Raw genomic sequence first — 15404 nt, 5'->3', positions numbered from 1 at the left:
ATGCTTCATTTTTTGGAAACATGTCATGAAGATGCTATTGTAGCAGGTTAGGAATCTCCTTTTGGTGGTCGTTATGCTCCACCACCAGTCTCGAGGGTTTCAGGTTCATTGAGTACTACCATCGCAGGAGGCACAAATAAATCACAGAATGAGGCTGGGTCAGCTAAACCTTCGTCTTCGCTGTGAAAGGATGCTTAAAGTCCTGGATAGTTCTCAGTGGATGGTTTGTCATAGTGTATCATGTTGTTTGGGTCTGAAATTTAAATTTGTGTATTACTATCTTAACTTTTAGCAATATTTGAGTTTTTCATAGTTTATCATGTTGTTTGGGTTTAACCTTTAAATTCGTGTATTTCTACCTAAACTTTCAGAAACATTTGAGTTTTATGAAATCTATATGATGTTTGTTATGCTTCATAATTATATGCATGATTAGAATATCTTTGGTTCGGTAATACTTTGTAGATGAATCGGCAATGGATGTACAACACAAACAAATGCTCCATGGAGTACATTAATTGGTTGCATGGTTTTCTCGATCTAGCAGAATCCAACAAACCGCCATCCGATTTCATTTGTTGTCCATGCAAAAATTGCAAAAATGAGGAGGATTACTTATCCAGAAAGACTATTCATACCCACATATATAGTTATGGATTCATACCTAACTATTTTGTTTGGACCAAGCACGGGGAAAGAGGAGTTATGATGGAAGATGATAATGAAGAAGAAGATGACAACATTCTTGACTGGAGTTAAGGAGGTACCTTTGCAGATGCTCTGATGGGCGAGGCTAAAGAAGAGATGAGCGAGGCAGAAGGTCCTATCGATGATCTAGGTCAAGTGTTGCAAGATGCAAAGGAAGACTGCAAGAATGTGAAGGAGTCAAAAAAGTTCGAGCGTATGGTAAATGATCATAGAAAATTGCTATACCCAGATTGAAAATAGAGGCACAAAAAGTTGGGTACCACACTAGAAATGCTACAATGAACGGCAAAAAATTGGAGTTTCTAACAAGGGTTTTGATGAGTTAATGAAAATCATAAAGAACATGTTTCCCAAGGCGAACGAATTGCCATCCTCAATGTACGAAGTGAAAAAGGTTGTTTGCCTTTTCGGTTTGGAGTACAAAAGATACATGCATGTCCTAATGATTGTATCCTCTATCACGGTGAGGAATACGAGAAATTGGAGGCTTATCCTGTGTTCAAAGCGCTGTGTTATTAGATCAGACGAGATGACCCCCAGTGACATTGAGGAGCAAGCCAGCAAGAAGAAAGTTCCTACGAAGATAATGTGGTATTTCCTGTACTACCATGCTCGAAGCATTTGTTGAGAAACAAAGCACATGCAAAGTTGATGTGCTAACACAAAGATGAAATGATTAGACACCTCGCTGATGGGTCCTAGTGGATAACAATTGACAGATAATTTCCTAAGTTTTAAAAGGTTGCAAGGAACATACAGTTTGGTTTAAGTACGGATGGATTCAATCCATTCGGTGAGTTTAGTAGTGGTCATAGCACTTGACTATGTTCAACCTTCTGCCCTGGATGTGCATGAAGTGAAAGTTCATTATGATGCCAGTAATTATCCAAGGCCCAAAACATCTAGCAATGATATTGATGTTTAACTAAGATCGTTGGTTGATGAACTTTTGCTGTTATAGAAGGAAGAAGGTGTACGTGTGTGGGATGAGGATAAAAAGAAGACTTTTAATCTACGAGCATTGTTATTTGTAACCATTAATAATTGGCCGGTGCTTGGTAATCTTTCCGGACAGACAAACAAGGGATATCGAGCCTACATACATTGTATAGATGATGCTTGCAGCATGTATTTGAAACATTGTCGGAAGGTCGTGTATACAGGCCATCATCGATTCCTTCATGCTAAGCACTCGTTAAGAAAGAAAGGGAAGCATTTTGAAGGGGAGGAAGAAAAATGTACTAAGCCTATTCACGATAATGGTAAACGTGTATTTTCTATGATAAACGATGTGAGGGTACTCTTTGGCAAGAGCTTTGGTAGCCAACCTGTTCCAAATGACGAGGACGGACATGCACCCATGTGGAAGAAGAAGTCTATATTTTGAGAGATACTTTATTGGGAACTCCTTGAGGTCCATAATACAATCGATGTGATGCACCTGACGAAAACTCTTTGCGTGAATGTGCTTGACTTCCTAGGTACATATGGAAAGACAAAGGAAACAATTAAAGCACGTCTAGACCTGGAACATATGAAACAACGAGATGGCCTACTTTAGGGTCCTGCAACAATCATCCTTGGTGGCTCCATATATGGATGAGAACAAAACCATTGTACGGTCCTCAAACTAGGGAAAGACTGAGGCTTGGATTACATGTGATCACATTGACACTTTCACCTCTTGGTTGCGGCGACGATTGAAGGGTGATGACACAATTGAAGAACAACTAGCATAGTTGGCTAGGGGTCCATCTATCTCAATATCAACATTCTAAGGATATGAGATAAATGGGTACACATTTTACACGAGAGCTCAAGACCAAAAGAGCACAAACTGAAATAGTGGTGCCCATATATATACAATAGACAACAATGGAAAAAAGATAGATACTATGGTGTCATTGAGGAGATATGAGAATTGGACTATGGAACGTTAAAAATCCCTATGTTTCGATGCTAATGGGTGAAACTTACTGGAGGAGGCGTAACGACAGACAACTATAGGATGACAATAATGGCCTTTAACAAGATTGAATACAGTGACAAACCATTCGTCCTAGCCAATGATGTGACTCAAGTTTTCTATGTGAAGGACATGTCAAGCAAACCAATCAAGAAGGGTGATAATAAGTTAGATGACCAATCAAGAAGGGAAAAGAAAAATCGTTGGAGTTGAGGACAAAACTGACATTTGAAAAGATTATGATCAGTTTGATGGTCTTCCTCCATTTTCAGTCGATGTTGACCCAACCATCCTGTTAGCAAAAAAAGACGCTCCATACTTACTCCATGATCACAACCAAGGGACGTTCGTCATGAGGAAGGTTATTAACGTTCCACTAGATGATGATATGTAATTTGTTAGAACCATTATGCTATGTATTGTGGTCAAATGACAAAGTAATGTAATAATGCATTCTAATGATATGTCATGTATTCTACGGGTTTATTAACAATACTATTTTTGCATGGTTAAAATATTAATTATATTTATATAAGTATGGGCGTCATCCCTAATCTCGTCAGTCTGTGAGCCACGTTCGCATATTGGTGCTACATTTTGGTTTGTAGAGGCGGCTGCCAGTAGTTTCGGAGCAGCAAAAATGGAGCTTATCCATCCATTTGCCTTTTGGTTTCTCTCATTTTTCTTGTACTAGTTCTGGGGCATGGCTGTACTAAAAGAGCTTGTCAACCTGGAGCTAGTAGCCACTGGTGCAAAACCCACCATTAGTCCCGGTTGGTAAGCCACGTATCTCTCCAAGGATCAATCGGGACTAACTATTCAGGACAAAAGGTCCCCCTCTTTAGTCCCGGGACTAAAAATCCTCTTGAGTTCCCGTTGGTATTACCGACCAAGACTAAAAAGGTTCAAAAGATTAAAATAAAAGGTGCTCGCTCTGGCCCGCTCCGCCTGCTTCGCGCTGGACCCTCACCCGCTGGTAATAATGCATTGTAATGATTTGTCATGTATTCTATGGGTTTATTAACAATACTATTTTTGTATAGTTAAAATATTAATTATTTTGAGTTTTTAGCACCATTAAATATTAAACAATAAATTTAGATACAATTAAACAAGTACATGACCAAGTCATGGTAAACATGTTAATAACACTACAGGCACTATTTTTCTAGATTTCTGCATGGTCAAAATATTTATTCTTTCTAGTTTTTAAGTTAACATAAGTATTACGACCATTTATAACCTATTAATAACTTAATATTACTGATTTTACTATGTCTGATACTTAACTGCATCTAATATTTTTATTGTGTAGATCTAATAAACATCAAGGTAACAAACTTTTTTTTGCAATTTTATGAACATTATTTGATTTACTACACAATATATAAATATAATAGCAATTTTAATAGAAAGGAAATAAAATATTTTTCTTGACGGGAACTTAAATAGTGGGCTACAACCCCTTTTGTAATGGGTGTATCTACCACCCAGTACTAAAGGGGTGTATTTACACCCGGTAATAAAGGGGTGGCCTTTAGTACCGGTGGTAGCCACCACGTGGTACTAAAGGGCATTAGTATCGAGTCGGGGTGATGCCCCGTACTAAAAGGGGAGGGTAAAACCCACATCCCCTTCCTCCCCAACATTTAGCCACGATAGTCATCTCCCTCCTCCGGATCCTCCATCGCCGCCCCTCCTCCACGTTGCGCGTTGTCATCGTGTTACACCCCCCGGCGCCTTCTCCAATGCCGCGCACCCCCATCGCCCCCATCGCCGCCGTCTCCCCCGTCGCCCTCAGCGCTCGCACCCCCATCACCCCCGTCGTCCCTGGCGCCGCCGCCCCCTCATCCTCGTCGGACCGCCATCGCCGCTGCCACCACCTCCCCATCATCATCCCCAGCGCTGCCTCCTCCACCGTCGCACCGGCCGTCACCCTCCTCCACCAACGCCGCACCCAGCCTTCTCCACCGCCGCCGCACTTCCTCCACCGCCGCCGTCCCTCCTCCACCATACTAGCGTCGCCCTCCTCCAACCGACCGTACCGATGCCCGCCCATCCTCCACACCGGTGTCACCCCTCCTCTATCGGCACCGCACCCTCCACAACCAGCACCGCCCCTTCCACGACCGGCGCCGCGCGGCCACGGGTTCGTTTTTGCTGACGTAACCCCGCGGCCGTGCTGACATCATTATTTTTCTTTTTTTTTACTTTTTTAAATTCAGTATTTAGGAAATTGTGTTAGGAAAATTAGAAAATTTATAAGTAGTGTTCGGCAATATAGTGCTATGAAAATTAGAAAATTAGAAATTATGTTATGAAAATTAGAAAAATTAGAAATTGTGTTATCAAAATTACAATAATGCTAGAAAATATATAAATAGTGCTTGAAATTGTAATATGTCGTGCATTCTTTTTATATTAGCCTCAGTCATTTTATCACTACAAAATGTATAAGTATTATTAGTCATTTTTTAAGTAATTTATTGTTGATGCCTACTAATTTTTAGTCATATATTGTAACAAATGTTTCATTCATTTTTGTAGTCGTTCTTTTACAATAAATGTGTATAAGTGTTTCATTCTTCTTTAAGTCATTTATTGTTGATGCCTACTAATTTTTAGAATAATTATTTTTATATTATATTAGTTATGAGAAATTTCATGTTGGTCGTGAATGACGAGCAATTCACTATAAATAAATGTTTAGTTATTTATTGTAACAAATTGTATAAGTGTTTTATTCTTATTTTAGTCATTTATTATTGTTACAAAATGTATTAGTCATTCATTTTTGTAGTAATTCTTTTTATAGTAAATGTGCATAAAGTATTAGACAATTGTTTTTGATGAGCAGTTGACTGTAACAATTTGTATAAGTGTTTAATTATTTATTGTAGTCATTCTTTTACTTGTTGTGGCCTACTATTTCTTAGGATAATTTTTTTATATTGTATTAGTTACAATGGTCCGATCACAGGAGGAGCAGGACCGATTGGATGTGGAATATCTAATGGACTTGATTTCTCAAGGTCGCACAAATGATCAACTAAATGAAGAGGTCGATCATAGCTAGACTGACATTTACCTCAACATGTCTGGTGATAGCAATGAGAAGGAACCAATTGCCAAGGGAGGCAAGGCAATAAGGCGAGGTATAACAATTATTCTGTGTAATCCTAATTTGAATTCACAACTAATGAAGATTATTGGGAATTAATAGTTCTTTCATTGTCAACCATCTGGATCCAGCAGGCTGAAACAAAAAAGAGCTAAGAAGGAAAAGCTAGAGGGACGTATCATCATGATGGAACTTAATGAATAGGGTGAACCAACTGCTCCAGACAATGCTAAGACCAAATTGGTGAATCAAATTGGCTTTCTTGTTAGGCATAACATCCCAATAAGCTTTCAGAATTGAAAAAGCCTTGAAATCTATGAGTGTGGTCCCATACTCGAGGTCCCTCTAAGCGTGGTCCCTGATTGAGAGAAGGAAATGATATGGGAGCAGATAAAAGAAAACTTCACATTCACACGTGTAGATGAAGCTGTCGTGAAAGATTGGAGCTTCAGAAAGGCTGCAATTGATTTTTAGATGTACAAGAAGAACCTAAACAAAGACTACATAAAGAAGGGCCTTACACCATATTTCATGAAGCACCCGAAGTTAAGAGATCACTGGGATTCTTTTATGCAGGACAAGCAGTCGCAAAAGAGTGCTAAGGCAACTAAAACCAACACCGACAATTCTTGTTAGAAAAAATACTACCATCCTCTTGGGCCAGGAGGTTACAAGAAGGGGCTCATCAAATGGCAGAGGATGAAAGATGACATAATTGCTAAGGGAATCGTACCAACGACTCTCAAATGGTTGGAGCTAGCAAAGCATTGGTACTATGCTCATGGCGGCATGCTCAACCCCAAAGATGGATCATTTGTGTTCAGCCAAAAATTAAGAGAAGCGGCTACGAGACTTGTTGAGTTAATAAAAGCTACTGTCGAAGGAAATTTCGTGCCCGATTGAGAGAAGGACGAGCTGACTAATGCACTAGGTAATCCAGAACACCCTGGACGTTGCCGAGGCAAAGGAGTAATCCCATGGAAGATTGCCTTTTGTGAGCACATTGATTCATACAGAAGTCACCAAAGAAGTAAGGCTGAACACGCATGATAGCTACGATAGTTGCAAGAACACGTACATTTGATAGAGGCAAGAATGGAAGAAGTCATTGACCAGCATGTGGCTCTAGATCTTATCAAACAACCTAGTGAACAAGCAACTACATCATCAAGGGCTAATGTCAATGTAAGCCCCTCTCAGCGTCGCTTCCACGGAAGTCCCAGCGGAAGGATCTTCAGACATGGTTGAGGACAACCAACGCCACCACGTGGAGGACATCATTGAGAGGGCCCTTGTGAGTTTGTTACTCTCGTGAAAAACATGCTTATTGTGCTGGCTTATGGTGTGGTTGAACAACCGACCCAAGGCCAAACAATTCATGGCGTGGAGATTCCAGCTCGCGGTTACACCAAAGTTGGGGTGGACCAAGTGGTCAACGGTTGGGATGGCCTCGAACTGGAGGTACCTGGATGTGACGGGAAAAAAACTAGGAGAAGCCATCTATGGTTGGATTCTATGGTGCAAGCGCTACATAAGGATTCTGGAATCGAATCTGCTAGGGCTCAAGGGAAAGATCACCTATGCCATCTGCTAGGGCACCCTTTACACTACTTGACAGGGATCCTAGCATGAGTCCACTAGCTGACAAGAATCCTAGCATAAGTCCACGCTTTCTACCAGGTGATAGGGATCCTAGCATGAGTCTACCTTCCCCTATTATAAGCAAGGCTACACAGCGAAAGATGCCTTCAGTTCCGCCTACTGCGGCTACCAAGAAGAAGCAGAAGAAGCCAAAGAAGAAGTAACCGAGCCTAAGAAAGCTTACGAGAAGACTGATGTGAAAATCGATGCAGTAGTGGATGCTGAGGTTAAAGCTCACTTCGCACTAAGGTCTCCCGTGAAGAAAGATCCACCACTTGATAAGGTTAAATTAAATTTTAGGCTTTCATTAGAAGCATGGAGTTAGAGAAAAAGAAACAGCTAGAGAAACCACCACTATCTTACTATGACCACTCAATAACAAAGTCTTTTCAGAAGAAGAAAAAGGAGGTCAATTATTCCACAGCTCGGAACCTAATCCAACCAATTAATTGCGCTGCTCCATGTGTTTTCTAAGTTTGATAAGAACCTGTTTTTATTCGCTAAAGATACAAATCTCACCGTAGCTCAACTTCGAGAGGAGGATCACATTCCAAAGCGTGCTGGGGCTAGTAAATGGAAATTTAAGTTAGGGAAAGAGCTTTTGTGGCCGCAATTGGGGGACCATCTTCCAACGAAGATGTACAAATTGCACCAATGGTACATGGAGGCTTCGACCACTGGTTTACTCATGATAGAAGCTTGGATTGGAGGTCAACATTATTTCTGTGGTGATGCCATTATAAATGTGCCACTCCAGGAACTTTATTTCCTTTATGATCAAGACACACTTAACAAATCACTCATCATTTCCTAGGTTCCGTAAGTGTTTAATTTGCTCTATCTTCAAAATCCCCATTGTAGTCATTATGCGACGTCTTATCTCATATTCTATTTTGTATCATGCAGGATGAAGATTCAAGCTTACACGAGGAAAGGATTCTATGAAGTCGACTTCATGGATCCAATTGTTATAAACGAGGCAACTGTAACAGATAAACCAAATCAGACCTTGAAGAATATATATAATTTCTTGGACAAGCAACATTACAAGAAGTACATACTTCTGATATACAACTTCAAGTGAGCGTGTTTCCCATCTCTTTTATTTTTCAAACTAGCAGTTAACAATAAGACTAAATAGCTTTTCACTATGCATATATGTACAACTTCCACTGGATACTCCTTTTTATCGTGGTTGATCGAAGCATGGTCTTTATCTTGGACTATCTAAGGAGACCAAGAAATCAATACACAACCTCATAGACATGCTTAACAGCTTCCGTCAACATCACTCAGGTGAATTCAAGGAGCAACTTCATATCCACCCTAAATTCCCGGTATGTATTGAATTTGCACATCTATATCACTGCCTTGAACACAAAAATTATTCCATAACTTCTTTTGCCATATATATAGTGTTTGAGATAGAATCCGGGGAATATTTACACGGACACTATGTATGCGAGTTCATCCATGGCTTTGTAGATCCCAAGCGTATAACGGACCACAAATTCAGAGTACGTATACAAATTTCTTATAAATTAGTTTTAATTGTGCAGATTCATTAATCTAATATAATAACCTTTGCTAATGACATAGATTATGCACATGAAGGAATAACTCCTCGAGACGGAAAAAATTAGGGCAATTCAAGAACAACTCAGTGAATGCACCATATGTCTATGTATAATATTATCTCAAATGTAATATTATAGATCAAATACAACTTTATACATATTAGCGTATTAGAACTAGTATATGTAAAGGAAACAAATATGAAATACTAATATAGAATGAAGAAATAGAAAAGAAAAAGGAATTTAGAACCGGTTGGTAATACGTACCGGTTGGTAATACCAACCGATACTAAATTGGTTGTTACGTACAATCGGTAGTAAGGGCCCCCTTTAGTACCGATGTACTAATACCAGTTACACAACTGATACTAAAGAGGATTAATTAGGATCCGGTATTGAAAGCGTAATCGGTGCACACTATGAAGACTACAACTTAAACTCTGAAGCGCTCGAGTGCTGCTATGTAGGGTATGGACTCATGATGGGCTGAAGCTGACTCCCTGGAAAAGGAATAGGCTAGGTCGCATCGGTTGCGCAGGATGGCTGGCACATGGAATCAACTATATGTACGTATGCTACAAGACACCCAGAGATATACATAGGTTCTAGCTGCGAATCAAGCATGATTCAACTAGATCCTATGCATTTGTACCTATGATACTTTTCATGTAGTCCTAATCCCTAACTACATAAGACGGGTAGGAACCCTCACAAACATGGAAACATCAAGTAATACAATTCAAACAGATAACATATGGGTATTACACTCCTCTGATAGTCTAAATCAGTAAATTCATATGAATTTGTATCGTGTGTCATCATATTGAGCTACAGGTCGGCGCATAGTCCCTAAGTAGTACTGGTGGTAATAAATACTGACATTATATTAGGGGTACCTCTTCATTTGTTCTCAATACTAATTTGTTTGAGAATTTATAGAATTGCAATAATTTTATTTAGGAAGGTGAAGTGGTTACTATCTAACACAATCCAAGATGCATGTTGAATTTAGCGCCCCTATTATTTGTGACCCGCATTGGAGAACTAAGGGTGCTTTTGGTTGGACTTTTGGACCTACTTTTTGCTTTTGCAAAAGCTAAAAGCTAACCAAAAGGTCAAAAAATCGCATGTGCTTTTGTGCAAAAGCTACTTTTTGGTCTAGTAAAAAAATCAAAAGCACCTCCCACCCTACTTTCAAGTGCTTTTGGGGTAAAAAATTACCCATCTTACCACTATTTATGAAATGTACTGCTTCGGTGTTCTATTTCTCTCAGCACTCCTCCCCACGGAACCGTCCGTCTTCCACACGATCGCCTCCGCCCGCTACCCCCAGCGGCACGCCGCCTCCAGCCACCGACCCCCGTTCACTGCCCCCAGCGCGTGAGAGAAGCCAGGTGCGGGCTCCGCCACCGTGCTTCGTCATGGCTCCCGCAGGAACCAGAGCTCCCCATCCCTCCGTCCTGCCATGGCTCCCGCAGGAACTAGAGTTCCCGTCCGAGGAGGAGAACGACTTCGCCGGTGGCAAACTTTACTGCCCCCACCGAGGGCATCAGCAAGCCATTCGCCGAGGTCCTCAAGGAGCTCGCCTACCCGCTCGATCCGTAGCGATTACCCATCGAACATTTGCTTCTGTCGTGCAATGCTCCGATCGATTGGTCCAGTGCAGGTTATGTTTGAGTAAGACATTACTGAGTTCATGAGTAGGTGTCCTGGTTTCGCTAATTGAAATCGGGATATTTCCTTCAGTACTGTTCTCAAAGTTGCAATTGGCGATTCGCTAAAAGAGGATTGATCAACTTGATGGCTGATGAATCATTAGCTTGGACGAAAGTTACCACACTTCTATAGAATAACTTAATCCATGCCCTTTCTAAGCTGAAGAGGTTGCTCCTGTAGAACATGATTCGTTCGTTCGTCTGTTAATCCCAAGCGGAAGATGAGAACTGTTGGTTAGCGGGAGGAAGAAGGGGCAGTGAGAGTGAGAGAGTTGAGTGGAGTGGACTGTGGATGACATGTAGGGTTCACTCGATAGTTTATCCAAACGGTCTTCTCCCACATCTGATTTCTCACAGTTGCTTTTCCACAGCTCAAAGCTCACAGCAGTTTTTGCAAATACCACAGTCCAACCAAACATATAGTTAGTTCATCTAATGTTCCCTTTATTGATTATATGAACAATTCTTATAGCTAGTAAGTGACAAAATGGCTAAAATGTCCTTATATATGGACTACGTATCACTACTTTTATCGGTTGTTTTTGGTGTATACACAAGTCCTTGCGCACTAATAATTATTAAGAACACTAATTTAAAGTAGTAAGAAAACGTCCAATATATAATAGTATCTCAGAACATGAAGTCTATATCATTGCAAAATAAAATGTTCCTGTGGTAAATTAAAATGTTCCATGTATAAAAATTAGGGGTAACGTTCTTAAAAATTATGTTACATTTGCAACGTAAATATCATTGAAAGAAAATGATCCAACGATCAGAAACGTTACAGATTAACAGATAAATGGGTAGTCCTGAATAATCGGCCCCAAGCTTACCCAATGGGATACATAAAATCCACGGTAGACAGGTGGCTCTCCGGCGGCAGATGAGCGGTGACTCACCCTTCGAGCATTTCCACGACAGTCAGCATGCTGGGCCTCTCGTCCCGCATGTGCCGGACGCAGCAGAGGCCCACCTTCACCACCGCGCCCAGCTCCATCCCTCCTACCTCGTATCTCTCCGATATTTAACTGGAACTAAATCTTTCGAGATTAAAAATCTCTTCTTTAATCACGGGTATTTCATCCATGATTAAAGACCACCTTTAATTCGGGACAGGAATAAAGAAACCGCTATGCAGACGCCTGCACATGGCTCCTATTAAGAAAAAAGATCTTTTTTTCTTTTTACCCTGAATTCTGTTCCATATTAATGCTAATTGTTGTTTCACTTATATATGTACCTATACGTATATGTCCTTAGAGTACATTACATATACGTATATGCTCGTATTGCATTGTATGCATATTGTATATATATTTCATGATAGTATATGCATAATATTAATTATAATTACTATATATACCATTCTTAGAATATATTATACACATGAAAACTAGTATTTATATAATTACAATATATACAATGATTTGTCCCCTTAATTCTTAGAATCCTCCCGATAGTGAGTCTTTTGGTAAGGCAATTGAACGTCCATCGTAATAAAATTCTCCTTGAGGATTTATCACCTCATCCACCAGAAATCCCAAGAGTTCTTCTTGGATTGCCAAAATCCTATCTTGACGTAGGAGTTCTTCCTTAATCCTTATCATCCGTAATTTGGAGATATGTGTAAGTTAAACCAACAATTAAAATATAAGAGCTAGAGAATGATTAATTATTAATAAATTTAGTTTACGTACATTCATATCATCCAATAGCACCTTGTCCTTCAGGAAATGGTACATGTGCTCACAGACGTAGTATCCACATAATTTATTCCATTGTTCCTATCTCAAACACTTTAGTGGAAAAAAATAAGTTATGAAATATTCATGCTATAGAATGTACAAAATGTGCAAACTCCATACATACTGAAAAATCGGTATTGAATTCAAGTTTTTCTTTAAATTCATCACGGTGAGTCTTACGGAATCATTTCCATGTGCTATGAATTAAAATAATGAATGATACAATATTAGATGAAAAATTCAAGAAATAAACTTTTGCATAGAGATAAAGGTCCAAAATTATTACAAGTTAAGTTAGTCTTAAATTTTTTGGTAATCTTTCTTTAGTTTCCGCAACAAATTGAAGATAATAACCTTGCTTCTATCAATCATAATTATAAGGAGAATCCAATGAAAACTGTGTACATAAATGTTCATATTAGAACTAACTAACGTTAATTTGGTTAGGAAATGAAATCAAAAATAGACGGTACCCACATTTACTTACTTATAGTTGTAAGGTAGTAGTATGTAATGCTTGTAATTCTGTTGCTCCAAGAATTTGTATATGGGATTTTTATAGACCGGCTCACCATTTAGTCCCGGTTGGTATTATCAACCGAGACTAAATCTTTAATCCCGGTTGGAAACACCAACCAAGACGAAATGCCCCACCAAATTCCCTCGTCGTTTCTAGCTGTTACAACCAGGACTAAAGGGGCTCTTTAGTTCCGGCTGATATTACTAACCGGGACTAAAGCTCCTAACGGAGTTGGCTGTTTGAACCGGGACTAAAGCTCTTTTAGTCTCAAGTCCAAAAACTACCGAGACATATATAGGACGAGACATATATAGGAAGGTTGTTTTTCTACCGGTGCTCGTCTACGTCCGGCGTGGCCGCGTCCACCACCACCTCCATGAGCTCGCCTTGGGTGACCTTCTTCAACATGAACCTCCTGAAGGAATGCGGTGTCTTGGAAGACGATGACAACGTGCCATTCGTTCCAGTAGGCTCGAAGCTCCTACGTTCGGCGATAAGCTCGAGGAGGGTGACGCTGTAGCTGTAGACGTCGGACTTGGTAGACATGGAGCCGACCCACAACTCCGGCGCCATGTACCCACGTGTGCCCCTGCCGCGGGTGATCACGCTGTTCTGCTCCTTAGCGATGGCCATGGAGGTGCCGAAGACCGACATGTGCGACCGCAGGCCGCCGTCGAGGAGGATGTTGGTCGGCTTGACGTCCAGGTCCAGGATCTGCTCGCGGCACTCGTGGTGGAGGTACGCGAGCACCCTGGCAACATCGGCACGGCACCGCGCCAGACATGACAGGAGGCGCCGTCGCTCCTCACCGCCGAAGAATAGCCACCGGTCCAGCGACTCGTTCTCAAAGAAAGGTAGACGAGGAACGGGTCGCGGGGAGCACCGCACCGGAAACAGTAGCCGAGGAGTTGCACATTAGGCTGTGGTAGTGCACGCTCGTGATGATGAAGACTTCCCTTAGAACGTCTTCTTCCTCGCCGACGAGCTTGTCGCTGGTGGTGATCATCAGCTGCTTGACGACGACTGCTGCACCGCCGTCGAGCAGTCCTCAGAAGACTTGGGCAGAGCCGCCGTGGCCCACCATGGTCCCGAAGACTCTAGTCATGGCTCAGATCTCGTTGTAGGAGAACATCCGCGATAGGTTGCCGATGTGGAACGCTGATCTGCTGCAGCTGCACCTGCGCACGTGGCACTTCTGTCATAGGCAGCTGGAGCTGTGGTGCGACCTTTATCGCACCCTAAAAATTTTGAATTTCAGGATGTGATTGTAAAGAGAATAAATAAACAATGATTTTCTCATAATTTCAAAAACTTTCCAACATTTATTTTTCTTTACTGGAAATTTAGTATAGGAAAAATAATGGTTTGTTTTTCTAAATTAAAAAAGGTTGATCCGTGTGTTGCATTCATGCTGATGCATTTTGGTGTTTCATAACTGCAAATGTTTTAAAAATGCGTGTAGATAACTATTAGGTTCTTCCGAGAATTTTCTGAAATTTATTCCTATTTTTTCTAAGCGCTAAATCCAATTTTTGGAAGGCTCTATAATCCTTTTCATCAGCTCCAAGTGTTTTATTTGGATTGATCCTGTCCCAATCTCTATAAAGAAATTTTCCTGGAATTTTTAGGATTTTCGGAGTATTTTTTGGCTTAAATGAATTATCAAGATTTTCTGGATTTTTATTTACACGGGAAATGAATTCTAAAAAAAAAGAAACCTTATCTATCCTATCGGGCTGAGCCTGTGGACCCGACCCGCTGTAACCCACCGAGCCCATCGAGCGCTGCCATCGCCGCTGCCACCTTGGCGTGTGTGCCTAGGGTGGGCGCGGTCCCGCGCGCCCATAAAAAGGCAGGGACCTGAGCCGCGCGCCGCCGCCAACTGCGCGCCACCGTCGCCTTACCTTTCCACGCGCTCGCTGCCCTACCGCACTATGCTGCTGCCCACATCCACAGAGATAGAGCCACCGCCCCCACCACTACCCGCTTGCGTGCCAAGCCGCCTCATGTTCCGCCATTGGAGAGATTTTGTTCGCCTCGCCAGCGCCCGAACCGCCGCCCTACCGCACCTCACGTCGCCGCCTTGCTGCGCCAACCCAGCTCCCCCGCCGGTCGCCATAGCCGTTCCACTGCCAGAGCGCCGCCACCATGCGAAGGCCGAGCTGTACCGCCATCAAAGCTTCGTCGTTGGCCAAAGCCCGGCTGGGATCTGCCTGCCCCGCTGCCTGTGAGCCACCCCCGTGACCGCCTCGACCTCCTCCACCTCTTGCGCCACCCACCCGAGGCCTTAGGCTGCTGGAGCGTTGGCAGTCGGACGACAAGAGCCGCCCCGCGCAGAAGGAGGAAGAAGACCCTATCAGTTTTGCGTCTAGGTCCCTAAGGAAGGATTTAATGATTAGATTAGTTCT

General features: G+C 41.7%; 1 protein-coding gene across 1 annotated transcript; it reads left to right on the top strand.

Moving 5' to 3' along the window:
• Positions 1 to 4422: 4422 nt before the first annotated feature.
• LOC105914757 (vegetative cell wall protein gp1-like) lies at positions 4423 to 4860 on the top strand. Its single transcript, XM_012847412.1, has one exon. The coding sequence runs from the start codon at positions 4423 to 4425 to the stop codon at positions 4858 to 4860; it is 438 nt and encodes a 145-aa protein (XP_012702866.1).
• The last annotated feature ends 10544 nt before the right edge of the window (positions 4861 to 15404 follow it).

This window comes from Setaria italica, chromosome VII (assembly GCF_000263155.2).
Source record: "Setaria italica strain Yugu1 chromosome VII, Setaria_italica_v2.0, whole genome shotgun sequence".
NCBI lineage: Eukaryota > Viridiplantae > Streptophyta > Magnoliopsida > Poales > Poaceae > Setaria > Setaria italica.
The sequence above is the reverse complement of the archived record's forward strand: the minus strand, read 5'-3'. Positions and strand labels throughout refer to the sequence as shown.

Excerpts from the sequence above, each read along its gene's own strand:
- LOC105914757 (XM_012847412.1), top strand. The coding sequence starts at position 4,423 with ATGCCGCGCACCCCCATCGCCCCCATCGCCGCCGTCTCCCCCGTCGCC.